The following is a 27,534-nucleotide window of genomic DNA, read 5'->3' on the forward strand; positions in this document are numbered from 1 at the left end:
TTCTCTCTCTCTCTCTTTCTCTCTCTCTAGCTGATATCATCAACTGCTACAATGGATGAAGCTATAGCTGAAGGCTTGAAGTTGAATGAGGAAGGTAAGAAGTACTGGTACTTTCTGTTAATAGTTTCCAAGCAGTTTTTTATACCTAGCACTTTAGCATTGGCTGGCACAGAAAATGCTGTGCAATTCCTTTTTGTTTTAACCACTCTAAATAATTTGATGTCATCTGCAAATACGGACGCCCAACTAGTTACCCTTAACCCTAGATTATTTATGATCAAGTTGCAAAGCACTGGTGCCCATACCATCTTTGCCATTACCCATCTAACTGTCTAAGGCCCTTCATTGCTGATTCATAAATTCAGATATAATTCCATCTACACAGCATTTCTATGCCTAATTTTGCATATGTTCACATGAATATTGGTTAAGTTCCATTTTGTGTACTCCATTTGCTTCATATTGTCATGATCAGTTTGAAGGCTAGGTATTGGCAAATGCAGTGGTGATCTCACTTGTGATAGCATACAGATAAGTTGGTATCATCTGTGGAAGTCAGTTCTACTGAAGTTAAGGGGGCTTGCAACACACTCTTGCACATATTAACTCAGAAGTAAGAATTAACTACATAGTATGGTCTTGGATTTTGGCTACCAGTTATTTCAACTGTACATCTCTTGCATGTCTCAAAATGGCATTTCTTTCCTTGTTTGTTTTTGCTCCTTGGCTTCCCCTTCCATCCAATTTTCATTTTTTTAAAAACTGAAATTTTACACCTTTTTATAGCCTCTCAAATGTATATCTTTTTTAACAGCAAACTTTTGTGAAAAGCATTTCGGCTAGTCGTCCTGTGTATAAAATAATAGACATGAAGAAACATGCCTGAATATAAGGGCATGGTTCCTTTGATTCTGAGCAAGTTTTAAAAGAAGGAGGAATTTCTGAACATCTGCTATTTTTTTTGTCTCAGTGGGTTTGTGTGTTTGGTGGATGGGTGGGAGAGAAAAAACTGGCAAAATTTTATTTATTTTATTTCTTATAAACTGCCAACTCATAACAAAAATGTTAGTATACAATAAAATTTCTACATTTTTTACTGTTTGGTTAATTTGAAGTAAAAAACAGTTTTTGGTTTTGATTAAAGGGCATTTAGATTAATTGCTAAGCAACAAAGTGCTTTGATACTGGACTGCAAGAAGTTGCCAATTTTTTAAAAATCCCCTTTTTAATTTCAAAAGGCAGCTCTCGCAAAAGGAAACTTGAGGAAAGTGCCAATGATGGTACTGAAGATGAGGATGACCAAAATACGAAAAAGAAAAAGCTTGATCCTGTAAGTAGCTGGTTGCAACTTCCTTTACATACAGAACCCCAAATTAGCACTCGTTGAGTAAACACCTTGTCAAGATTTTCCATGTGTGCTCAGTTCCTGAGCTAATTATTTATGAGATGAGTGCTAGAGCATTGAAAATTAAACGTTCTCCTAATCATATCTCTTTCATACACTGAATTTTCTGTATTTAATGCATGACTTGGTAGCCACATGTCCGAGTTGGTCCACAGGGGGGAAATCACAGATGTTTGGGCAGCTCCAATTCCTCTAAGCCATTTTGTGTGGCCTCTGACTGCTTTCTTTCTAAATGCACAGATGAAGTTTTCAAACCTTAAGTGTGCTGAAAATAATCTTGGTGAAGACATTAATCCATATCTGGCTACAATAAGTGCCGCTGATGAATCTGGAGGTTTAGCTGTATCTGCTACACCAGGGATAGGGAACCTTTTTTCAGTCTGAGGACCATGTTACTTTATGGGCAGCCTGCCAGGGGCCACATTCTGGTAAATGAGGAAAAGTGAGCAGTGCAGCAAGTGTAAATTTTTAACATTTGTATAGTAGGCAATGTCTGAGAAACACTCACACACTCTTCTCTATTCGCTACCCAGGCAAGTAAAAGGCATTATCAGATTTGAAGGACATTTCCAACCACACAAACACTTGAAGGAAGGTGTGAAGCAGGACTAGTCGGCGGGGAGGGGGGGGGAGGTTGGGGCAGAGTTGTGAAGGACAGTTAGGAAGGCTTGCAGGGGGCTGCCTTTGGCCCCCAGGCCTGAGGTTTCTCACCCATGGACCACACACAGTTGTGGTTCCTTCAAGTTACCTTTTTCATTCAGTGGGCAAGTGTGTTGTCTAGTTAGTAGTGTAGGATAAGTCTAAAATAAATGAATCTTTTCTGAACTGTAGTTGCAGAGTCCTGAGAATCAATGGGAAAAGCGTGAAAATCTAGTAAGCAAACTGCACAAAGAATTTCCCAGCTTGGATAAAGAGGTATGTTACATTCAGCCAAAAATGTGTTGTATATAACCCACATTCTAGTTACTGTTAGTCCACATTCTAGTTACTGTTATTAGCTCTCTTCCCTTTGCATAGGAATTTGGAATTGTGTAAAAGAGATGAAGTGACTTGATCACGAGTACCTTTTTTTAGGATACTCCATTCCATTTTCCCCCATCCCCAGTTTTCCATTATCCTCCCTCCCTTCAGATACTCAGTGCTCATCAACCCTCCCTTTAAGCCAGTGATGGCCAAACTTGGCCCTCCAGCTGTTTTGGGACTACAATTCCCATCATCCCTGACCACTGGTCCTGTTAGCTAGGGATGATGGGAGTTGTAGTCCCAAAACAGCTGGAGGGCCAAGTTTGGCCATCACTGCTTTAAGCTTTTCTAAAGTCTTTCGTACCTCTGCCAACATTGGGATTATCCCAAGCCTGCTGAAACTTTCTTCTTCTACATGAATAGTGTCATCTTTGCTACATAAGGGTAGACACTTGGAGAATGGATTTATTGTTAGTGTATATAATATATATAATAGTATGTGTCATAATTGAGCAATCTAGGAATAGATTCAGCAGTCAGTCCACATTATGAATAGACAGTTAATATTACAATAGAAGATAGTGTTGTAAAGAAATAATGTGAGACATTCTTGAATTTGGAGCTAGTGATCTGGAATACTTCCAGCTTTAATTGTTGGATAAAATGTAAAGGTAAAGAGCAATTTTGTACTGGGCCACAATGTATATTGTATGTTCTCATAGTTGCTGTAAATGAGAAGGTTCCTTGATTGTCTTCTTTGTTTTTATCTGCATAGATGTTTATCTAGTTGTGATAATACATTGATATTCATATGCTGTTAATTCTGTGACTATATAGGATTTCTGCTTACTGTTTCTTAAATAGGAGCTGAGAGATGTACTTCGGGAACACAACTGGATATTTCAGGAAGCTTTTGAATCTTTAAAAGTATTCATGGAAGACCATGAGGGTAAAGAGTATTTCATTTTCACACACACACACACACACACACACACACATATATACATACACCCATATAGGCATACATACACTCCCAAGGAGTTACATGTCCTGTTGTAAGTAATATGTGAAATATTTTTAAATGGAAAAAATGACCAAGTCAGATGCTGATATAGGAATATATCTTTTATTATCAATGATTCTGTGATGGAGTAAAAGTTGAGGAATTCTAAGTGATGTAAGGCTTGAGTGACAATTGTGGGCAGAACTATTGCAATGTATTTTCAATCCTGCAATCTCTTACCATTTGGTGAGAGCCTAGTGGATGTATGCCTAAGGTCTTCCTAGACCAGGCATCCCCACACTCGGCCCGCCAGGTGTTTTGGGACTACAATTCCCATCATCCCTGACCACTGGTCCTGTTAGCTAGGGATGATGGGAGTTGTAGTCCCAAAACAGCTGGAGGGCCGAGTTTGGGGATGCCTGTTCTAGACAGACTTCAGAAATTGCTGTTCCTGCTTGCAGTCTCTCACTCATGTCAAGCAACACTCTGAAATGTTCTCTGACTTCCCACAAATGACTTCAGGAGAGGCTTTAGTGATGGAGGTTCTGCTATGCAACGAAGAGCCCAAAATGATATGAGCAGAAGCAACTTAGCAGCATTGCTCTCTTCCCTGCCATTCTTTCTGTTTCTTTCCTTTTCTTCATGTTTTCCTCCCCAACTAGGGATCTAAGATTGGGAAGGGTCACAGCTCAATGGCAGCACACATGCTTTTCATATAGAAAGTCCCAGGTTCAATTCCTGGCATCTTCAGGTAGGGAATAAAACAGATTCCTGTCTGGAACTCTGGAGGGTTGCTGCCAGCCAGTGTAGACTGCACTGAGCTAGATGGACTTAATGTCAGGCAGCAACCTTTGTCCCTAAGAGTGGAGCTGCAGTGTAAGCATTCTGCATATTTCAACTAGCCACCTTCATCCTGCATTAATGTCATTGTACTGCTGTTATTACAATTAAAATATTTTAGATTGTAAACTGATGGAAGGAACCTGTCTAATTCTTTGTAGAATACTTAATAGAGACTGCCATACCACACTGCCAAGAAGGATGCAACATTTTTCACACCCTCCCTTTCTTGATTGTTACTAAGCACTACTTCTGACATTCAAATGTACTGTTTCCTGAGCTTTCAAGTCAGTCTTGTTGGTGATCGCTGATGCCATTTAAGTAGACTTTCATATCCCTGCTAGAGAGCTGCCATATACTGCTGCTGCCACCAGCTTCTTCCCAGCCTTTTGGTTCTACCAACATATTCTCTGCTTGATTTTTTTAAAAAAACAACACCATCAGCAGATCAAATTGCTAGAAAAGCAACAACAATAAAATGACTGCAATTTGTTGTTTGTTCTAGAATATACTTTGCAGTTACCAGTTGAATGAGAGCTTTTTTTGTTGTCTGATTTTGTGTTCAAAGCTGATTATTTTAGTTTTGGAGGCATCTTCAAAAATAGTATAGTGATTTCATAATGACCTCTGCTTATTGACTTCTGTTCCATTTACACAATGAGGTTTTCCTTCCCTCGCCTTCAGACTCCTGTAGTAATAATAATAATAATTGATTTATACCCTGCCCATCTGGTTGGCTTTCCCCAGCCACTCTGGGCGACTTCCAACAAAATATTTAAAATAGAATAGAACACCAAACATTAAAAACTTCCCTAAACAGGACTGCCTTCAGGTGTCTTCAAGTCAGATAGTTGTTTATTTCCTTGACATCTGATGGGAGGGCATTCCACAGGACAGGTGCCACTATTGAGAAGGCCTGGTTCCCTGTAACATCACTTCTCGCTGTGAGGAAACAGCCAGAAGGCCCTTGGAGCTGGACCTCAGTGTCCGGGCTGAACGATGGGGGTGGAGACACTCCTTCAGGTATACTGGGCTGAGGCCGTTTAGGGCATTTAAGGTCAGCGCCAACACTTTGAATTGTGCTCAGAAACATACTGGGAGCCAATGTAGGTCTTTCAGGACAGGTGTTATGTGTTTTTGGCATGGGAAGCTGTGCAGGAAGGCTTGTGTGGGCAAGGGTACCTTCTGCTTGAGCTAGAGGTCCTTGGGATCCAAGCCCAAGTGATGCTTCCAAATAAATGTGTTTGCATTCCAAGCCTAGGCCAATATCCAGAAGGACCTTATATACATGTGCAAGTGCTTTCATGCGTGTCTCTCCTCCCTGCTCTGTGTTAGAGGTAGTTCCCGAAGTTCCCCTAGGACAGTTTTGGGAACCACAGTGATTTTCTCATGGCTCAGCACCTTTGTAAATCGGATCACGTTTTATATAAATCAAATGTTTTGGTTTATAGTAATGCGCTTAAAATAGTAAATTTATGTACCGAGAAAGTGTTTGGGAAAGAGACTAGGCTTGAGCATCTTGATTATAAGTGTCTGGAAGATAATTGCAAATAACAAGAGAGATACTGGAACAAATTCGTTTATTTTAAAATATTTCCTGCCTTTCTGCTTGTCACTGGCTGGTTGAACTATGTAAAATGTCAGTATCCTGGACCCTAATTGTTACCGCAGCTGCTGTGGCTGCTTCAGCTGCTGCATTTCTGCAGTAGCCATGGGAAGTGTTCTATAACAACCAGAAATGGGTAGTACCAGATATTTTTTTGTACTATGGGCGTGGGGCATCTCTTCTCCTAAGCACTTGAACAATTTGAAACTGCTGGCTTATTCCAGCATCAGGGGACTTAGGAATGTCCTGCGATGAACAGTGATGTACAATGCCCCCTCAAGTTCTCACATGTTACTGCTGGCGTTCTGCTTGCTTCTCTTTTTAAAAATTGCATTACTAACACTTCATTAAATAGAGGCATAATATTTTAGGTACCTTATAAAATGATGAGCACATTTAAAAGCTGAGGCCAGGATCCAAATACTTGCTTGTGTGAACACAGGAACTTGTAGCAGCCTAGTAGAATTTTTCATTTCAGCAGCATACTTACACACCATCATCCCCACAAACACACAATGTCACAAAGTCCTGTCATTTTTAAAAGCAGTTTGCCATATGTGTGAGGAGCTGCTCTTTGAGAAGTACAAGTCGAAAAGCTTCTTATAGCTCACCGTTTTTGTCCTGACCTTGCTACATTAGAACGCACTACATTATCTATTCTGGCATCTGCAAAAAGACTCCTTTAACTTTTATTTTAAGTTTTGTGTGAACTGAATTAATTGCTGTGACTCCATAGTGGGTGTTCCACAAATACACATTACCAACTTTTATTTAGGAATATATGTGCTTGTTATATTTGTAAGCCATCCATATAACATAGTTCCCTAGGGTGGTTTATAGACCTATTAGAAATAAAAAAGCAGCCCACAGTTTAAACAGTAAAAACAATTATAATTAATACAAATTAGAGCAGGGAAACCTAGAGAACCAGCTTAGACATAGCAGCTAAAACTATTTAAAACTGTCAAAAAGATAATTTGGTTCAAGAGTCTAAAAGAACCAGATAAAAGTAGCCTTTGTAATTAAAAAGTCTAGAAGAACAAAAAGATAAGCCTCTCTAGGGACAGCGTAAGAGGAGGTGAGCTGTCTGAAAAATACCCTTTTCAACTTCTGTTGTTAAATATAACAATGTACTGCTACTTGCATTCCATTTACTTCTAATAAAAGTCTTTAATGTACACTTATACTGTAATAATAGGTAAAATAGCTAAGCTGACTTTCCTAACAAGGCTAAAATACAAATCCCTTTTATTATGGAACTATTTACTGTTTTACAGTGAATTCTTCTAATATAATTGAATTATTTAACTCTCCTTTAAGCAATATTTCTTACAACTATGAAATATTAGAAAGTAGCAAGATATTTAGTTACATGACAGCTCAAACTATGTCTTCTCAGAAGTAAGTCCTATTTACTTCAGTGGGGCTAGGATTTCAGCCTAAGTTACCTTATTTCCAAAAGAACTGAATTTGAGATACTGAAAATGTTTCATGACTAAGATGTCTTTAAAAGTACAGAATTGCAAAAAGTGTTTTAATTAAGCAATACAGGCATGTGTTACTGTTGCTGAATGTGTCGTCATTACATTAAAACAGATTTGGGTACAAAATAACACTTCTTGCTTAAAACTATTAACAGGTGTCCTGTTCTGCAAGACATTAGTGAAAAGCAATGGCTGTTTAATGTCCTGATTTAACCAGTTAATATTTATTTAGAGCTTGAGAAGAAAATGTCTGTTACTCCACCTGTATGTGATACTAACAATAATATTTAAGCTTTTAAATAGGATTGTGCAATGTTCTGTTATGATTGTCAGATATCAGAGCAGCACAATGCATTCATGGGAATAGTGCCAAATATTGGATAAAATGTTTTTGAGTAAGGAAATGGAAGCTTATTCCATAAAGTAGGCACTGGTTCTGTGCAGCTCTCCCCCACCCCCCCATCATTACTGTCTTCTTGTAAGTTCTCTCTGTGTTTTGTTTTTTTTAATGCATATACAGATACCCAATACCCCTCCAAAAGTGAAGTTTCAAATGGAAAGGGGGTCTCCGTTAATAACAGCCATTATCGCCAGAATGACACTAATGTGAAGCTCAAAGAGAAATCCTCCACACGAACTGAGAACGGCTTCAGAAAGAAAGATAAAAAGAAAAAAATCTGGAGTACTAAAAGGGACTCTCAAGATTTGGAGTACGAGTCTGCTTCGGAAGCTGGCAGCTCCCTTGATGAGGACTACGGTGGTAGTGATGATGTGATGGAGGATGGTTACAAAACTAAAATCCTTAGTTTCCTGCAAGATGCTTCCCTGGGTGAACTCACTTTGATCCCCCAGTGCTCTCAGAAAAAGGCTCAGAAGATAGTAGAGCTCCGTCCCTTTAATAGTTGGGAAGCTCTGGTAAGTCTGCATTCATTCTTTAAAATATATATATATATATATATATATATATACAGCAGGTAATATAGTCAAGGATGCCTTAAATCCAAAAAGACATAGATGGGTGGCCTTTTCCTGATTAGGCTAAAACACTATGCTCATTCTAAGCCAATAGCATTTCAAATAGTGTCAGATGACCTAATTTTGAATGAATTAAGGGGTGATTTTCCTGAAAAACCCAAGCTGATTGGCTGGCAACACTGTCACTCACTCTTGAGCACCGAAACTTGGTTCATTTCACTGTAGAAGAAGAATTTAGAGCTTTCATTTGGGAAGCTGTTGTTTGCTAGCCTGTTCTGATCTGCTGCAGCCGAGAAACCATGCAGAAGGCAAGAATGTGGCAGTATTTCTGCTGCAACTACTTCAGAGAATCAGCAACCGACTTCCAGGGTTGCTCCATGATTGAAGATGCCAGCATGGATATTTTAAGCTTCACTGACAAAACGGTTCCTTTGATGATTTTTCTGGTGGTTGTTCCTCCTTTTAAATCTTTATGCTCTGTCTTTTTAACACTGGTTTTATTAGCTGAGCAATGTGGCCATTTTATGGAGTGCTATAGCTTACAGTTTTCAAAAGCAATGTCAGACATAGGAAAGGAAAGAATAAAACCTAGCTAATGGTGAGTACTTGGTACGGTTTCCCAGTCATTGGACTATTTATTTTTCAAATGTTTGCTATAATTGTGTGCTTCAAGCTATGTATGTTCCAGGAAAGTGAATAGCCTCTAGCCAGAGCAGTCTGATTTTGTGTTTGAAAATGCTAATAATTCAGAAGAAAAGTTGTGGAATTACAGTATTTTTAACTTTGTGATTTCTGTTTGATATGGTTTTAGAGAAATAGTAGTAAATGGGCCCTTTTGACAGTTAGGTGTTGTACCGACTGTATTTTTTAAAGTAGTATTCTCAGGTGTGTGTGGGGGGGTGTTGATGGGAATTGCATTTTTATGTATATGTTCAGTTTTGTTTTGATTTGATTTTAAAAGACCCCTATTATATATGCTGCGTGCTAGTGCTATATATGCTAGTGGTCTTTTAAAATAATGGTGCATTTCATCATTAGTTCCTAGGATGACTTGGTCAAGTTTTCAAACTTTTATATTTTAAAGAGTGTACGCAAATTCCCAGAAGTGCAGCTTTACTGAAATGCTGCTCCGGAGACAGTTTTGCCTGAAGCCTTTGACTTTGAACAGAACATCTGTCTGTTCTGAAACATGTCGAGCTTCGCCGAGACAGATTCTTTGCGAAAGTAATTGCTAAAGGGCTGCCATCCTCTGAAATAGTTCCATACAATTAAGCTGTGTGGGCCTGTTTGTATTAAACAATCCCTTTCATAAGAGCTCTTTGTCAGCACCCGGAGAGCTGCATAGTTGCTGTAACTACATGCCCACAGTTTTAATAAAATGCAGCAAATTGGAGATCTTGAAAGTTTGAAGGAGTAGCTTTTAAATGTGCTTAAGGCGGACTCTGCAGAGCAGGCCAAACGTTTTTGCTACTAAGTAGTAATGCTATCTTGAAACATGTTTAATTCTAGCTTTATTTTGCTGAATGCAAAAGGTAACCAAACAGTTTTAGTCTACATCCAAAAGGCACATGTTAGAAGTATTTAATTTTATTTTAGTGTTTCCATATTTAGTCCATGTTTTTAAAATTTGCATGCTTCCTTCATAGTCTGAAATACCTTAATTCATGGAAACTGTAAATTTAGATTAGGCTTCTTTAATCTGTGTGTAAAATCATGAATTTAATTAGTGGGAAATGTGCCTAATTAGTGGCAAAGTCATTATTTACTGTATTTTTCCGCGTATAAGACTAGGGTTTTTTTTACCAAAAAATTAGGTTTAAAATTGGGGCTCATCTTATCCACGGATAGTGCTGAGGGGTATTTTCCTAATTTAGAGTCCCCAAAAATAGGGAGTGTCTTATACATGGGGGTGTTTTATACATGGAAAAATATGCTAAATATGCTAAATATGTTGGGTTATATCCAAATTTCCTTTCCTCCAACAGAAGTTGTTCTGTCCTGAGGAAGAACACCTTTGTGTGCAGGTCATTTTGCCTGCTTATACTCTTATATAAAGAAGACGTGTCTAAAATTTGTGAAAGGGTATTAGTGCTTATTACAGAGTAGTGGGGACCTCATCTGAACTATTTATAATTATGTGTAGCTCTTCCGGGGGAGGGGGGGAGAAAGCATGAAGTCTGTGAAACTAGTGTGTATATTGTTACTCTCCCCCCCAAAAGAACACCTAATGGAAAATGTGAAACTTTTTCTGTTAGACAATATGCATGCAAGATCCAGTTCATCGTAACAGTCCGGCAATCACAGGTTAAAATGAAATGTGTATACAGAGACCTTAGTTCTGCAGATCTCATTGGAAAGAATAGAACTTGGCTAAATTGAGGGCTTGATTCAAAGACTTCAGAGACATACACAAGCTTTGGGAAGTATTGAGCTCAAGCTACCTATAGGTTGGGGTGCTGCAGCTTGGCAGTAGATGCATTGCATGCAGGTCCCCAAGCTGAATTATCTTACATCTTCAGTTGAATAATAATAATAAGAGAGAAACCTTGGAAGAACCAGTGGCATTCAGAAAGGGCAACAGATCTGTGCAGGGGGTAGGTGGGTGGAGGCAGTCAGGTACATTTGCCCCAGAACTCAGAGGGCTAAGCTGGCAAGGGGACCCGCCAGGGACTGGCTGCCTTTTTTGTTTTGTTTATAACATTACTCTAATTAAGACTGCTGCCCTGGGCCTCCGACAACCTCTGCGCTTAACTATAGACATATGAAACTGACCTAAACCAAGTCGGATCATCTTGTCCAGTCCTGCCCCAGAGGCCCCTGCTGAGGTTTTGTAGGTCTTTTAGTAGTGGGATTTAAAATGCTGAATTGTATCCAGATTGCAGTTGTACTTATCAAATGGACAAACCTGAGCAGCTTTTGCATAAACTGCTTATCATATTGTTCATGAGGCTCAAGTTGGAAAACAGCTGAAGGTTCTTCTTGTTGTAACTTGGAAACAGATGTTAACAATCTGACATGAAACAAAATGGGTGGTTTTTATAGCAGATGGTTTCACTTGAGGTGCATTATTTAAAGATTATAAGTTTTATCTTTATGCCAACCTGAGCTTTAGGCATCTAGAATAATTAATAGAATTTTTAATCTCCTGTTTAAAATAACTTTGTGGGGTTTTTTTAAACAAACAAACAAACACGCTTTTCTACTTCTGGTGGTTCAGTGTTCTGTTGATGTTTAAACTTACTTTCAAAAAGACTTCACCACAACAGCCAAATCAAGCTACCGTGAATGTACAGAAATGCACTTTTCAAACGAGGTGTTCCTTTCTAATGGAAATTAGTGGCAAATAGATTAGTCAGAAATTTAAGACTTCTGCACTGTTTGCTTGCTTGCTTGCTTGCTGGGAGTTCTTGATAGGTATCACTCTTTTAATATTCTTCTCCTATCTGGCTCAATCTATCTCATTTTATTTATTTTTATAAGAAAACTTTTAGCCACCATCATGCATGCTAGGGTGGGTTACAGTACAGCAAAACAACTGTACAAGTAAAGCAAATTCAACACAGCTTCCAAAGACACCAAAATACTGGGTTTTATATAATAAAGCCATCCTCCTAGTACAGGGGTTTCTCCCCACATGTCCCCATACCTCCCTTTGCAAATCTACTTGTGGTGGTTGAAGAAAACCACAGAACAAATGTGAGGGGGAGTGAGGGAGAGAGAAGAAGTACAAATGAGGCAACTTCTTTGGATACAACCCAACGAATCACAATTTCGATGCCTTACTTGCAGCTGTAACACCCCCCCCCCCAAAAAAAAGCACCTAGGCAAACCAATGTGCCAAAAGAACAGAAGTGTCAGTGCCATTATGCATCTGCAGGAGGATATTCCACTGTCAGGGTGCCAACATAGAAAATGTATTTGTCCTAATGGTGGAGCAATGAGAAGGGCCTCTCATGAAATGATACGATACGATACGATACGATACGATACGATACGATAATCTTTATTGTCATTGTCCCATACAGAACAACGAAATTGAAAAAATCTACTTCAGACATTCAAAAACCAACAAGCCTGCTATCCCAGCCTGGTTAACCCCCTAGAATCTCTGATACCCCATAATTAAATACAGCATTTTGTGTCGGCTATAAATAATTCGTCCTAACAAACCCTGACTCCTCTCCATGGAGCACTCAGTCACAGTGTCTGCGTGTGCCACCATCTTGCATACTTCTTGCATCTTGCATGAAGAGTACCTGTAGGCCAGGCTTCCTCAGACTTGGCCCTCCAGATGTTTTTGAGACTACAGTTCCCATCATCCCTTGCCACTGGTCCTTCTAGCTGGGGGTGATGGGAGTTGTAGGCCAAAACATCTGGAAGGCCGAGTTTGAGGAAGCCTGCTGTAGGCTAATGCAGAGAGAGTTGGTCATTCAAGGATTTGGGTGTTCTACCACCTCATTCTGCCACAAGTGTAGACTATGCCATGCTTTTTTAGTACAAAGGAAACAGAGGAGTTCCTTTTTAGCGCATGTTGATTTTTCAGAATGCTTTGAATGGGCTTTATAAGCAAGCCATGGTTGTGAAGCAATCCTCGCAAAGCAAAATAAAACAAAAATACCTTTTCATTTTACACATTATGCATGAGATTAAGATGCTGTATTGTACTCATTTGCAATAGTGAGCCCGACAAAAGGCTATTATAGCTTTGGGATTAGGAAAATATTAGCTTGTTTTTCATTCTGTTCCTCATATCCTTAAATTACTTCCCTGTTTAAACAAGTATGGAGGGTGGTTCTCTGCTGCTAGAGGCAGTCTTAGAACTGTAGCCAGATCTGTGACAAGTATTGTCCATGTTGATTATCTTGACACTGAAAGGGCCTCCCTCATGCAAGGGAGATGCAGGAACATGAAGGCCATAACGACTCATGTCTGTCTTATGCCACAACAACCCACATTGCAAACTGGTGGCACAGCCTTCAGCAGATCAGAGAGGCCATCTACAAATACTTGGAAGGCTTGAGTCAAAGACTAAACTTCTTGGATGCAGCATTCAATAGCGTTAACTTTTTGTTGCTTCTGCATCACACTGTTGACTCATATCAAGTTTGTGGTCTACTAAGACCTTTCGTTCCTTTTCACATGTTGTTGTTGTTTAGTCGTTTAGTCATGTCCGACTCTTCGTGACCCCATGGACCAGAGCACGCCAGGCACTCCTGTCTTCCACTGCATCCCGCAGTTTGCTCAGACATGTGTTTTCACATGTACTACTGGCAAACCCAGTTCCCCATATTTTATTTGTTCAGCTGGTTCTTCCTGCCTAAGTGTAGAACCATACATTTTTCCCTATTGAAATTCATTCTGATAATTTGGGCCCAGTCCTCCAATCTGTTAAAGTAATCTTGAATCCTTATTCTGTCTTCTGTGGCTTTAGCTACCCCTCCCAGATTGGTATCGGCTACAAATTAAATGAGCATCCCCTCAGTTCCTGCAGCCAAATCATTTATATGGACGTTGAAGAACAACAGAACCCTGCAGTACTCCACTTGTCACTTTTTTCCAGGATCATGAGGAACCATAAGTGAACTCTTTGGGTTTAGTCAGTCAACTAGCTACAAATCCACCTAACAGTTACCTCACCCAGCCCACATTTTACCAGCTTCTCCACAAAAGCAGGATTTTGTCAAAAGCCTCACTGAAATCAAGATACACTAGAAAGAACAGAAGCTGATTTGTTTAAAGTATCTAATGCTATATTTCAAAAATATATGAGTAGGTGCAAAAATTATACCCCGTTATACTTTCAGTAGCACATTAATTCTGTTTCTTGTAATTGAGAGAGATTGTTTTGAAGGTTTTTTTGTGTGGATAAAGATCCTTCATCTCTCATTTGGAGTTCAGCCAGGCACAATAAATAAAAGCATACACACTTTTTTTAAAAGTATAGTACAGCAATTTCAATGTAGTCCAGCTTATCTTTAGCTCTGTGTTGCCCTCTGCTGTTGAAACATGGATTTTCAGTTTTCTTACAATGTTCTAAACGTGATCACTAAAAATGATATTGGTGTTGAAAAATTGAGTGGGTTGGAGCCTTTCCATGAACAGAAGATAACTCTGAAACAATGGATGCACCTGCAAGAGAAAGAGGGGGAGGAGGCATCTTTTTCCTCTTGCAGCCCCTCAATAGCTACACTGTCCTGGAACAGCTTTTTAAGGAGCTGCAGAAATAGAGAAAGAGAAGGACTCCTAGTCCTTCCTCTGACAGAAGTGGCCTGTGTGTGGAACTGGATCGATGCAACCCCATATTTTTGTGCTTCTTGATGTGAGATCACCCTAAAAATGCATGAAGAAATTTCTGATTATATACACAATGAATGGGATTCAACTAAGTTTTACTTGGATTGTACCCATTGAAATTAAGTTACGAGGTCCCCTAATTTAAGTGGTTCTACTCTGAGTAAAACTTAGTTGAATACCACCCATTCATATTTTGTGTGGGCAAGAAAATGGAGATAACATGCTATTCCAGTTTTGGTTTTTTAATGAAGGCAAAGGCGATCTGACAATCACCCAAACACCACCCTTCTAACCTCAACGTTGCCTGTTTTTCCTTCGTCTCAATCTCAAGCATTTTTATTTTTTTTTTTTAATATATATTTATTGAAGTTTTCAAATAAAGCATATATTAGATAAGCACAACTTATCATTGTCCATTTAACATCTCTCAATTATTACATGGGACTCCCCCACACCTCCCGCATACACTTACATCATTATTAAATTTATTTCAAACAAATTATCATTTAACTCATCTTAATTAATAATCTTAATTTGGTTTGACATATAATTCAGCCTTAAATCTAATTTAATGGTAGACAATTATCTGCACTGGCATCCAATTCAACACTCAGCCAAATTACAATATTTTTGTAAATAAATCTTAAATTCCCTCCAGTCTTCTTCCATCCTTTCTTCTCCCTGGTCTCGAATTCTGCCGGTCATCTCGGCTAATTGCATATAGTCCATCAGTTGCATCTGCCATTCTTCCACAGTGGGTAGCTCCTGAGTTTTCCAATTCTTGGCAATTAATATTCTTGCTGCTGTTGTTGCGTACATAAAGAATGTTCTGTCCTTTTTTAACACACTCTGGCCTACAATACCCAGGAGAAAGGCCTCTGGTTTCTTAGTAAAGGTGTATTTAAACACCTTTTTTAATTCATTATATATCTTCTCCCAAAAGGCCTTCACTCTAGGGCAGGTCCACCAGAGGTGAAAAAATGTTCCTTCATTTTCCTTACATTTCCAACATTTGCTATCAGACGAATGGTATATTTTAGCCAGTTTAACAGGGGTCATGTACCATCTATACATCATTTTCATCACATTTTCCTTCAACGCATTACATGCAGTGAAGTTCAGCCCAGAGGTCCACAACCTTTCCCAATCTTCAAACATAATATTATACCCAATGTCCTGCGCCCATTTTATCATTGTTGATTTTACCATTTCGTCATGTGTGTTCCATTTCAGCAGCAAGTTATACATTCTTGAAAGTACCTTAGTCTTAGGTTCTAACAGTTCAGTTTCTAACTTTGACTTTTCCACTTGGAATCCTAGCTTTTTGTCATTTTTAAACACTTCTTTAATCTGAGCATATTGTAACCAGTCTCGCACTTTGTCTCTCATCTTTTCTAAACTCTGCAATTTCCAGTTGTCACCATCCTTTTCTATTATCTCCCAATATTTTGGCCAGTTGGCCTCCATATTGGCTCTTTTCCGAGCCTTAGCCTCCAGGGGTGACAGCCACCTCGGAGTTTTATTCTCCAGTAAGTCTTTATATTTTGTCCAGACATTAAAAACTGATTTTCTGACAATATGGTTCTTGAAGGCCTTATTTATCTTAGCTTTATCATACCATAAATATGCATGCCATCCAAACGCGTTATTAAAACCTTCCAAATCCAAGACATCCGTATCTTCAAGAAGTAACCAATCTTTTAACCAGCAGAAAGCTGCAGCTTCATAATACAACTTTAAATCTGGCAGGGCAAAGCCCCCTCTTTCTTTCGCATCTGTTAATATTTTAAATTTGATTCTGGGCTTTTTGCCCTGCCAGACAAATTTAGAAATATCTTTCTGCCACTTCCGGAAGCACTCTGTCTTGTCTACAATCTGCAGTGTCTGAAACAAAAATAACATTTTTGGCAATACATTCATCTTGATGGCAGCTATTCGGCCCAACAAAGAAAGTTTTAGTCTTGACCAACTATCCAAGTCTCTCTTAATCTCTGACCAACATTTTTCATAATTATCTTTAAATAAACTCAGATTTTTTGCTGTTATGTTTACCCCTAGGTATTTAACTTTTTTAACCACATTTAGTTCTGTCTCTTTCTGAAGCTGTTCCAACTCAGTATCTGTCAAGTTTTTCCCCAAAACTTTAGTTTTTTGCTTGTTTAACTTAAATCCTGCCACTCGACCAAAGTTTTGAATCAGTTGTAGTACTCTTTTCAAACTAGACTCCGGCTCCTGTAATGTCAGAACTAGGTCATCTGCAAAAGCTTTAAGTTTATATTGTTTCGCTCCGACCTGAATCCCTTCCACCAACCTGTCCCCCCTAATCATATTCAGGAGCACTTCCAGAACCGAAATAAACAGTAATGGGGAAATCGGGCAGCCTTGTCGTGTACCTTTTTCAATTTTAAACTCTTCTGTAACCACATTGTTAACTATCAGTTTAGCCTTTTGTTCTGAATATATTGCCTCAATCCCGTTCTCAAACCCCCGTCCCACTCCCATTTCTTTTAAATTCCCCTTCATAAATTTCCAAGATATGTTGTCGAAGGCTTTCTCCGCGTCTATAAAAATTAAAACTGCTTTAGTGTTTATGTTTGTTTGTAAAAGTTCCAATATGTCTATGATGTTCCTTGTGTTAGTAAACATATGTCTGCCCGGGAGAAAGCCTGCCTGGTCTTTATGGATTATCTCACTTAAAACTTTCTTAAATCTTCGTGCCAAAACATCTGCAAATATTTTGTAATCCACATTTAAAAGGGAGATGGGACGGTAGTTCTTGAGTTGTGTCTTTTCAGTTTCTGACTTTGGAATCAATGTGATAAATGCTTCTTTCCACGATTCAGGCGCCTTCTTCCCCTCCATTATTTCATTACTGACCTCCAACAAAGGTTGTATCAAATAATCCTTCAATGTCTTATAGTAGTTAGAGGTCAGTCCGTCTGGCCCTGGTGATTTGCCCTGTTTCAGACTCTGGATGGCCTGTTCAATCTCTTGTCGTGTTATTTTGCCATTCAAAATTGTTCTATTTTCTTCTGACAGCTTTGCTAATCCATTTCTCTCCAAAAATTGTGTAATCTCTATTTCATCTTGTGGCCCTTGAGTGTATAGCTTTTTAAAATACCTCTGGAAGCACTTTCTAATCTCTCCCGGGTTCTGAATGTTCCTTCCTTCAACCTCTAAGTTTGTTACTGTATTTAATCTTTGTCTCCTTTTCAGCTGCCAGGCTAGCAGTTTCCCACATTTATTTGCCGATTCAAAAGTTTTTTGTTTCATTGTTTTAATCTTCCATTCTATTTCCTGATTTATCAGTTTGGAATATTGTGCCTGATAAAGTTTAATTTCTCTCAGAATCGGTTGGGACTTCGGGTTAGATCTTAACTTCTTCTCCAACTCTTTGATACTTTCCAGAATTTTATCTTTCTTTTCATTTTGCAGTCTTTTCTTTAAGGAATTCTGTTGAATCAAGAACCCTCTCATCACAGCTTTACTTGCATCCCAGATAGTTCTTTTTTCCACCGTAGTGTTCAAGTTAATCTCAAAATAGTCCTTTAAAGTTTTTTGGGCCTTCTTTACAATTCTTTGGTCTCTAAACAGGCCATCATTCATCTTCCATCTAAAGGAGCCGGTTGGGATCAATGTCATATCCATTCTCAAGGCGTTATGGTCGGAGCATGTTTTAGGGCAGATTTTCACCTTCCTCACCTTAGGTGCCAGACTTCTAGTTATCCATATTTGGTCGATTCGTGTCCAAGTCAGTTGAGCTTCAGAAAAGAATGTTCCTTCTCTTCCCAAGGGGTTTCTAACTCTCCAGATGTCAACCCAGTCCATATTGTCAGTCATTTCAAAAAAGGTCTTAGGTAGTCTTCCCTCTTTAGTAATGTTCTGGTTCTGTGACTTATCCATATTTGTTGATACTACCCCGTTCATGTCCCCCATCATGATGACGTTGTTGTAATCCAGATAATCCAGCATGGTCTCGTGCAACTTCTTATAAAAATCCGATTTTCCTTCATTTGGAGCATAAATTCCTAATATCAAAATTTTTTCTCCTTGATACTGTACTTCTATTGCGAGGATTCTTCCACTTTCATCTTTAAAGAGAAATTTTGGTGAAAGGCTCTCTTTTGCATAGATCACCACACCTCTCTTTTTAACTGTATCCGATGATATAAATTCTTGACCAAGCCTTTTATTTATTAACACCTTTCTATGGAGCCTAATCACATGTGTTTCTTGTAAGCATATAATGTCCAATTGTTCCTTTTTTAAAATATGAAAAATTTTAGACCTTTTTTCGGGACTGTTACAGCCATTTATGTTCCAGCTCAAAAGCTGCAGAGACATCCTGGATAGGTCTGGTTATTCTTTCTGGGGTGGTACCTTGTTCTCCGGTCCTTGAGGATCCGAGGGGGCGGGCTCCCCTGGAAGTTCTGGCGCTGGCAATCCAAGTCCTTTGTGGAGGTCTTCTCCGTGTGCTCCCAAAAACTTGTCTCTATCTTCCACTGTTTTGATTTTGATCTTTCTCCCTCTGTAGGTAAAGGATAATCCTTGTGGGAACTCCCACCTGAAGATAATTGCGTTGCTTCTCAACAGTCTTGCCAATTCCGTGTAGTTAGATCTAAGGTCCAGCAACTGCTTAGGAATGTCCTTGTAGATTTCAATTCTCTTGCCCAAAATGTCTAGTGACTTTTCGTAGTGCAGGCCCAAAATCTTGTCCCTTTCCTCCTTTGATCTCAGTGTTATCAAACAATCTCTGGGCTTCTCTGTCCTTCTGACTCTGCCAAGCCTGAAAGCAGATACGATTTTGAAGTCTTTTTCCTCTAGCTTCCAAAACTTGGCAAATTCCTTAGTTAGAAATTCAATAAAATTATCTTCTTCCACCTCTGGTATTGACCGTATCCTCAAGTTGGTCTCCCTGTTTCGCAGTTCTGTCATCGAAAAGTAAATCTGATGTTCTCCAACTTGTTTGCTGAGTGGTCTTACTTCTTTCTCAAGTTCTTCCAGTCTTTGACTAGTATCTTCAGCCAGTTTACGATTTTCACCTACAGCCTCCTTTAATTCTCCAATAGACTGGGCATTCCGTGCAACTTGTCCAGTCAGCTTATTCAAGCTTTCTGTGTTCTGTTCAATTTTAGCTGTATGCAAATCAGCCTTCTTGTCCAGAGCCTCCAGTTTCTCCAAAATTTTCTCCAAGACAGAGCTACTTGTCCCTGAAGCCATATCTCCCAGGTGCAGCTCCTCTGTCTCTCCCTCCCCTGCCTGTATTAGGGAGGCCGCCTCTATGTCTGGAGGCAAAGTGGAAGGCAAGGCCGGCACAGAAGATCTGCGCTGTGAGGCTGCAGATAAAGTTAGAGTTGTTTGTTTAGTCCTTCCTCTTCTCCTTGCGCCACTCATTCCAAAGTTATCTGTAATCCAAGGTCAATCCAAGTTGTTCCCATGAGAAAGCAGAGTCCCAGATACAATAGTCAAACAGAGGCCGGGAAAGGGAAAGTAGGACAAAGTCACTGCTGTAAATCCAAAATCCTCTAGAGGGAGCTTAGTACGTCTTCAGGGAAAAGATCAAATCCAAGTTAAACTTGTAAATTTAAATCCATGTCCATCGCCTCCACAATGTATTATTTTTAGCAGAGTAAAACTTAAAGCAAAACAGTGTTTCTTACAGTGCCTTGACTGCAACAGTTTCAAAGTATCCAGTTCCAACTCAGAATGTTTCAAAACCTGAATTCAGTGTATCCAAAGTTGCAAACTGGTGCTCTTCCAGGCAGCTCCAGCACCAGAGATTCTTATTTATTTTGTAATCCACTGGTTCCACAGAAGAAGAGTATCAATGCACTCCCAATATGACCATCAAAAGTCAATAGCTCAAAGTCTTTCACTCAGAAAACTGCTTTAACAGGGTGCCAGCATTTAGTTAACGCATAACTTTTTGTCTCCACTCCTCCTGCTCTTTGCTTAAAGTTCAGTATAGCGGGAGATGGGCTTCCTGCTTATCCTCACTCCGTTTTCAGCCAAATTTCAACTTTTTTTAAAAAAGTTTTAAAAGTTTCAGAAAGTTCTCAAAAAGTTTCAGAAAGTTGACAAAAGTTTCAGAGAGTTTTCAATGTCCAAATTTACTCACGGGTTGTAGTTTCCAAAATTCAGAAAAGTTGCAGGAAGAAAGGACAGCGCTGACCGGCAACAGCAACGCGGCTTCACTTCGCTGTTTGCGCAACGACCCACAGCGCCGCTACCCCCTCCGCGATCCGGAGCCCCTTACGGGGTCCCTTCAACGTTTTGGGGGCTGCTTCTGGCGCCCGCCGGGTCCCGAGACCACAGGCTTCTGCCACCTGTGGTTTTCCTGAATGGGTCTCCGCTTCGCCGTAGCGGACGACCCGTTTACAGCGGAGCTCCCTTCTCCTTACTCGGAGAAGGCAGCCATTACCGGTCGCGCCGCCTCCGGAAGTCCCCAATCTCAAGCATTTTTAAGCTGGCAGCTGAGTTTTCTATCTTCACATTGCCTTTTCCTACTGAGAAGGAACTCTTTCAATGTAGGAGGGTTGCTGGGGCAAAATATCAAAGTAATAAAAATGTGTTCACTGATAAGTAAATCTTCATAAGCTTTAGATGTATGCCTACCATTGCAATTTTAATTAATGAATATCATTGTATTTTGGAAGAATAATTGAGTAATTTGGGGCACCAAACTACATTTGAGTTTCTTCAGGCTCAGTTTGATTTTGCTGTCTTTATGTTGAAGTAATGCCTTGCTCTCTGCACCACCCCCCCAATGATCTCTCATAGTTCACAAAAATGTGCAAGACCAATGGGTTGTCAGAAGATATTATATGGAACTGCAAAATATTACTGAGAGAGAGAGCCGTCGTGTTACAGCTAATGAACAAATGTGAAGAGATCTCAAATAAACTGACCAAACAAGTGACGAGGATCACTGGAGATAGTGGAAGCGGATGGAACATTGATCAGCCTTCCATTCTGAATTCAAGGTTGGTAGGATTGCTCTCAAGTGAATGTTACATAAGTACCATAAAAGAAAGGTGTAAGTAATAGTTGCTAGAAGTTTGGTTTCCAAATCCTCGAAGTCTAGATGAGGAGACTGGTTTTGAAAAATGGCCAGCACCCATGGTGCCCTAGCCATATGAAGCAAAATCACTACTCTCATTCTCTCTCCTTGTGAAAATTGCATGTTTTGGAATAGCTAGTCCAGAGGTCCCCAACCTTTTGGCAAAAATCAAAACTGTCATGAGCACCACTAAATAGCTATTTCACAGAAGAAGAAAACTAGTGATGCTTAGAACCCCCTCCCTAATGGGCAGAACACACATTCACATCCCAAATGAAAGACAGACAAAAAAAAAAAAAAAAAAAGGCAAGCCACCCAAATAACATAAAAGCTCCAAATACCTTATTTTAAAAAGTACTGTACTACATTTCTGGTAAACATCAGGTCATTAGATTTGAGTTTCCATGAGTGTTAATGGTGCATTTTCTTCTTTATTATCAGCATGGAGCTTAAGCCTTATCAGAAGATTGGTTTAAATTGGCTAGCACTTTTGCACAAGCATTCGCTAAATGGCATATTAGCTGACGAAATGGTAAGTTGACATTATTATCACTTCAACTAGTCATTACATTTATAACTGCATGGCCAGTGTTAGCAAATTATCTGAGGCTGGCCTTAGCTAACTAGGAAGACTGTGATCTAATAGAATAGGAATTGGTAAGGTTTGCTTCTGCTACTCAGTAGCGAAGTGTTTAGTAGGAGAAACTAGCTTGTGGCCTGTTACACAGTTTTCCAATAGTTTTAATAGCTGAGCCGTTACAAATGAATCAGGATGTGTTGACAGTAGCAATCATACATGCACATGGTTGGACATCGGAGAGAGAGATCCTCGTGCTGTTCTAGAAGGAAAGTGAGGAAAGAAATTCTGTGCTGCCCCAAAATGATTTTTAAGTTTTCATTGTCTCTTGGGCAGGGGGATGTTCAGTGGGTGGTAATACTGTTATGTGCTACTAGCAAGAAGGGAGTGAGTGATTTTAACGTTTCTGAGACTTGCCAGGGGTTACAGATTATGTCCATTCCCCTCCCTCCTTGAGTCCTTGTGACAAGTGGAGCCTTCCTCCAATGATCAACTACTTCCCTTGAGCTTGAAGTCATGGGTGCTTTAGCTGAGATTCCTGCATTGCAGGAGGTTGGACTAGATGACCCTTGGGGTCCCTTGCAACTCTACAGTTCTGTGATTCTATGAAGTATAGTCCCAGGTCTGAGCCAGGGAACTTTGAGTGGCAGAGATAGACATTGGGGGAGCGGCTCAAATGGTACCTTGTGCTTCACCAGGAGGAACAGGGGTCTCCATAGGACTCCTCAAGTTAGATCCCAGGAGAATACTGGGCAACCGTTGCCTCACTGGCTAGTGATATTCCATTCCTAAGAGAAAGGCCTGTGAAGGGACAAGGTTGGTTGCTTGGGGTTGGACTAGATGACCCTCGTGGGCTTCCAGCTCTACAGTTCTATTATTCTAAGGTCAAGGACTGTATGCTAATTGTACCTGCTTATGTACTCAAATCACTTAACTTTTAACTTTACTTGCTGGCTCCTATGTGATGGATAATGTGGAGACCAGAGGTTTAGACCTGCCTCTGTCAGCCAAACCTGGTTACGCGGTTCTTAAAGAGTAGGGTTTAACAAAATAATATTTTTGACTACAAACCTCCATTTTCCAGTTTTAAAACCCAAAACTAGCTTGAGAAGTATTATGGGCTAACATTTCATTGTTTAACTTTATCAGTACTGCAAAGGCAATAGTATTTTATTTTAAATTATCTCAACTTTTACACAGGGTTTAGGAAAAACCATTCAAGCAATTGCATTTCTGGCATATCTTTATGAAGTGGGTGATGTAGGTCCACATTTGATTGTAGTGCCTGCATCAACAATAGGTAAGCAAGGAATTTATTTTCTTGTTTTTAAGGCTCCAATTATAAACAGGCTTTGTGGGATTAAAAATCAATAGCAGCTTACTTCAAGTAAAAATGTATACTACATAATGCATTACTATATCTATGTGCATATCCTACTTTTTCTTCAAGGAAGCTCAGGGCAGCACACAATAGTGCTTCCCCCACTAAACTCTCAATTAGATACGTTGGGATGAGAGATAACGACACTGGATGAGTTTCAGAGCTTAGTGGGGTTTTGAACTGAGGTGTTCTTCAATGAAGTCCACTCTTTTGGCTGTACAACAGCGATTGTAATCCACGCAGTATTCTCGACTTGTAGTTTAGTAAAAACAAAACTGGGACTGACATTAATCTGTATGTACACATAGCATACTTCTGTAATTATTTAATTCATTTTTTTAAAAAACAGATAACTGGATAAGAGAAGTGAACCTGTGGTGTCCTGAACTCCAAGTTTTATTTTATTACGGTAAGAAATTATATTGTTTTAGAATAAAACATTTGTTGATAAAATGCAGACAGTACGACTTTTTACATGCGGGTATCAAAACTCCCTAAACAACATTGCGAATTGCAGAGAAGTTTGAGGCTTTATAAAGCCATTCTCTAGAACTGGGGGAAAATGAAGTCTTATTTCTGTCTAGGCTCGCAAGAAGACAGGAGGCATCTCAGAATGGATATCCATAATAAAGTTGCAGATTTCAATGTCATTGTGACAACGTAAGTACAAGGAAATTTAGCCACTTGCTGTTTCCTAACCATGCACTTCTTTCAAACTATCCCACATGCTGTTCAATTTAAATCTGCTAAGTCAGTCCCAAACATACCTATGCAGAAACCAGGCTGGGGCTATACAGATGGGAGTAAGCTTGATTCTCATTGCCTAGGATCACATAGAAAATGTTTTTTTACTCCAGTGGTATCCCCACAGGCACCCCTTCCCCTTCTTCTGTACAGGCAGCTTTCCACTTGCACAGGGGTTGTGCTCCTGGCTGCCACACACATCAGCGGGACACATGTAAGTCCACCCTGTTCCGCCCCTTTGCAGCACCGAAAACGGGGTGGGTGCTGATTGTGTGCAAGTGGGTTGGTGCCTGTATAACAAAATGTTTATTGTTCGCTCCTTTGGGGAAAAGGAAAAGAAAAAGAAACATTACATTGGGGGAAATCATTACAGCGAAAAGACCTCTGTTCTCATGGCACTCTGTGCTCCAACCCCTCCCCACTCACAGGGGTCCCAGAAGGGCTTACATTGTGAGTTACTTGGCTATGTACAGAGCATGCAGAGATCATATTTCCCTCCAGGAATATGTGCTATATAAAATATATTTGTTCATACACAATAAGTCGTTGCTCATAATGTTGGGTATTTTCTAGGACTGAGTAAAAAGTCATTATAGGATTTGGCATTGGGGGAAATCAGACGGTATTTTGGCAACATCAGTCTTTTTAAGCACATTGTACAGTGGTACCCCACAATACGAATGCCTCGCAAGACGGAAAACCCGCTAGACGAAAGGGTTTTCCGTTTTTCGATGTGCTTTGCAGGACGAATTTCCCTATGGGCTTGCTTCGCAAGATGAAAATGTCTTGCAAGTCTTGAGATTTTTTTTCGCTCCCCACCCCCTTTTTCTAAGCCGCTAAACCGCTAATAGCCTTTTAGCAGCTAATCCGCTAATCCCTTAAGCCTTTAATAGCCGCTAATAGCGCTAATCCGCTAAGCCACTAATAGGGTTGCTTCGCAAGACGAAAAAACCGCTAGATGAAGAGACTCGCGGAACGAATTAATTTCGTCTTGCGAGGCACCACTGTATATAGTAAGTGCATGCAGAGGTGTTGTCTGTAATAGTTGAAAATTCATATAAAACAATTAATTGCTGGGTTTTGACTTCCCTCATTTGATCCTAATTTTAGAGTTGTGTGTTGACTATTGAGTGTTACTATAAAACAGTCCTGGCACTCAATACACAATTTACCACTCCTATGTGTAGGAAATGAGCTCTGTTCATGTCATGGAAATACAGTTCAATGTTTTGTGCTACAACATTGCATGAGAAATGAAACAAAAACCGAGGATATTCTTGAAAGCACAAGAAGTGCTGCAGCACTGTGCAAACTCACTTGCCCAAATGTTTGCTGAATAGTACCAGCGGTTACTTTCCTTCTGCTCACGTTTCCTTGGATCTAACACAGGGTTAAGTTACTGTTGCCTCTAGATTCGGTGGAGGGCGTTACGGTGAAAAAACGCAACCCTATGTTATCACAGCAGTGTCTCCTGGCCTTTCTGAATGTCAGAATATACTGTATTTGTAGTTCAATTTTTCCCTTCTGTGTTAAAACGACTTGCATTGGGGAAGGGATGAGAACAATCATGCTAACTCTGTTACCATCCACCCTCCATGAGTTGGAAGAATAATTTCTGAAGCAAGGCTCCTGCACTACTAATGAAGGCTTCTTCCATGATTGAGAAGCCTACCGTATTGTGGGACACATACAAAAGTAGGAAAGGTCCCCTGCTGAAGAAGTCCCCCCCCCCCCAATTCATGGAGGGCAGTGGGGGCAGATTTAACACACTAGTCTTGCTTCCCCTCTGCTCACGTGTTGGTTTTACATGAGATACATGTGTGAGAGGGAGAGAGAGGAAAAAATATATATATAGGGATATATGCTCATAGTTCATTCTCTTGATAGGTATAACTGTGCAATTAGCAGTCCAGAAGACCGCAGCCTGTTTCGTCGGATGAAAATTAATTATGCAATCTTTGATGAAGGTCACATGTTAAAAAACATGGGTTCTGTTCGCTATCAACACCTGATGACAATTAATGTAAGATTTTTATGCCCTTTACTACTCTTGGTACTTTCTTGTAAATGTTGCCTTAAGTTTTCAAGTATTGTCTCAGTAAAATTGTGTTAAAATGCATCCTGATTTTTGCTTTACAAAATTAAGCTGTAACTCTAGGCACACCTATCCTGGGTTTATAAGGGTAATGATAAACTGCAGTTAGTTTGAGACTATTTGATTGCTCAACAGTAAAATCATTCTCCTGTTGAAATGTCATTTTGAATAGATGATCTCATTTTATAACTGCTAATGGCTTTCATTTTTTTAATGAAAATAGGCAAAAAACCGTTTGCTGTTAACAGGGACGCCAGTGCAAAACAACCTTTTAGAACTTATGTCGCTCTTGAATTTTGTCATGCCACGGATGTTCAGTAGTAGCACTAGTGAAATTCGGAGGATGTTCTCTTCTAAAGCAGTAAGTAAACTTGAAAAACATTTTTATGACTCGGAATCTTCTACATTTTTCATAATGAGCACTGTGCAGACTACCTAAAAAGTCATTATGTAGTCTTCATGCATACCACCACATAATACCCCTGTTTTGGGCTAGCGGAGCTATAGTAAATGCTTTAGAAATCACAACCATTCACTACAAAACATTCACATTCAGAACATTCCTTTTTATTAAATGGTAAAACTCTTTCTCAGCAAACTTGATTGCATCCACTGTATGCAATTCAGCATATGTTCTTCCTCTCTAGAAAGCAACTGAGGAACACAGTATATATGAAAAAGAGAGAATTGCACATGCCAAGCAGATAATAAAACCATTCATCCTGAGAAGAGTAAAAGATGAGGTATGTTTGGTGATTTGTTTTTGTTATTTTTAGCCTATGCTGGTTGCTTTAGACTAACTTAAATCACCTGAACACAGGTTTCTTTGAACAGGAACAGCCTCCAGCTCAGTACGTGCTGGTTCTAAGTCTTAAGTTCAAATGCTTGGTAGCCAAATAATTCAAAATGTTGTTTTCTCCCACCAGGTCCTCAAACAGCTGCCTCCCAAAAAAGATATTGTTGAACAGTGTGAAATGTCTGAGAAGCAGGAAAAGCTATACCAAGATCTGTTCAGCTGCTTAAAGAAATCAATTGACAGTCATGGTGCGTTGGTGTTTACATCTTCCTCTGTTCCTTTTATCATATGTGGAGCAGAAATACTGAGCT

General features: G+C 39.6%; 1 protein-coding gene across 6 annotated transcripts in view; it reads left to right on the forward strand.

The window, feature by feature from the left end:
* The window catches only part of SMARCAD1 (SNF2 related chromatin remodeling ATPase with DExD box 1), a 52,081-nt gene that overhangs the window by 18,500 nt on the left and 6,047 nt on the right, over positions 1-27,534 (forward strand). For 5 of the 6 annotated variants that reach the window (XM_083398263.1, XM_083398262.1, XM_083398260.1 and 2 more), the window contains 14 exons: positions 31-94; positions 1,239-1,330; positions 2,237-2,320; positions 3,233-3,317; positions 7,822-8,216; positions 21,351-21,553; positions 22,072-22,162; positions 23,408-23,507; positions 23,938-23,997; positions 24,173-24,248; positions 26,220-26,355; positions 26,651-26,788; positions 27,075-27,170; positions 27,354-27,471. In XM_083398263.1, coding sequence (XP_083254389.1) covers positions 31-94; positions 1,239-1,330; positions 2,237-2,320; positions 3,233-3,317; positions 7,822-8,216; positions 21,351-21,553; positions 22,072-22,162; positions 23,408-23,507; positions 23,938-23,997; positions 24,173-24,248; positions 26,220-26,355; positions 26,651-26,788; positions 27,075-27,170; positions 27,354-27,471 — 1,738 coding nt within the window. Of the gene's footprint in view, positions 1-30; positions 95-1,238; positions 1,331-2,236; positions 2,321-3,232; positions 3,318-7,821; positions 8,217-8,490; positions 8,875-21,350; positions 21,554-22,071; positions 22,163-23,407; positions 23,508-23,937; positions 23,998-24,172; positions 24,249-26,219; positions 26,356-26,650; positions 26,789-27,074; positions 27,171-27,353; positions 27,472-27,534 lie in introns of those variants that run through there. The other variant, XM_083398264.1, reaches the window with a different exon arrangement.

This window comes from Podarcis tiliguerta, assembly GCF_965153285.1.
Source record: "Podarcis tiliguerta genome assembly, chromosome: 9".
Classification (NCBI taxonomy): Eukaryota; Metazoa; Chordata; class Lepidosauria; order Squamata; family Lacertidae; genus Podarcis; species Podarcis tiliguerta.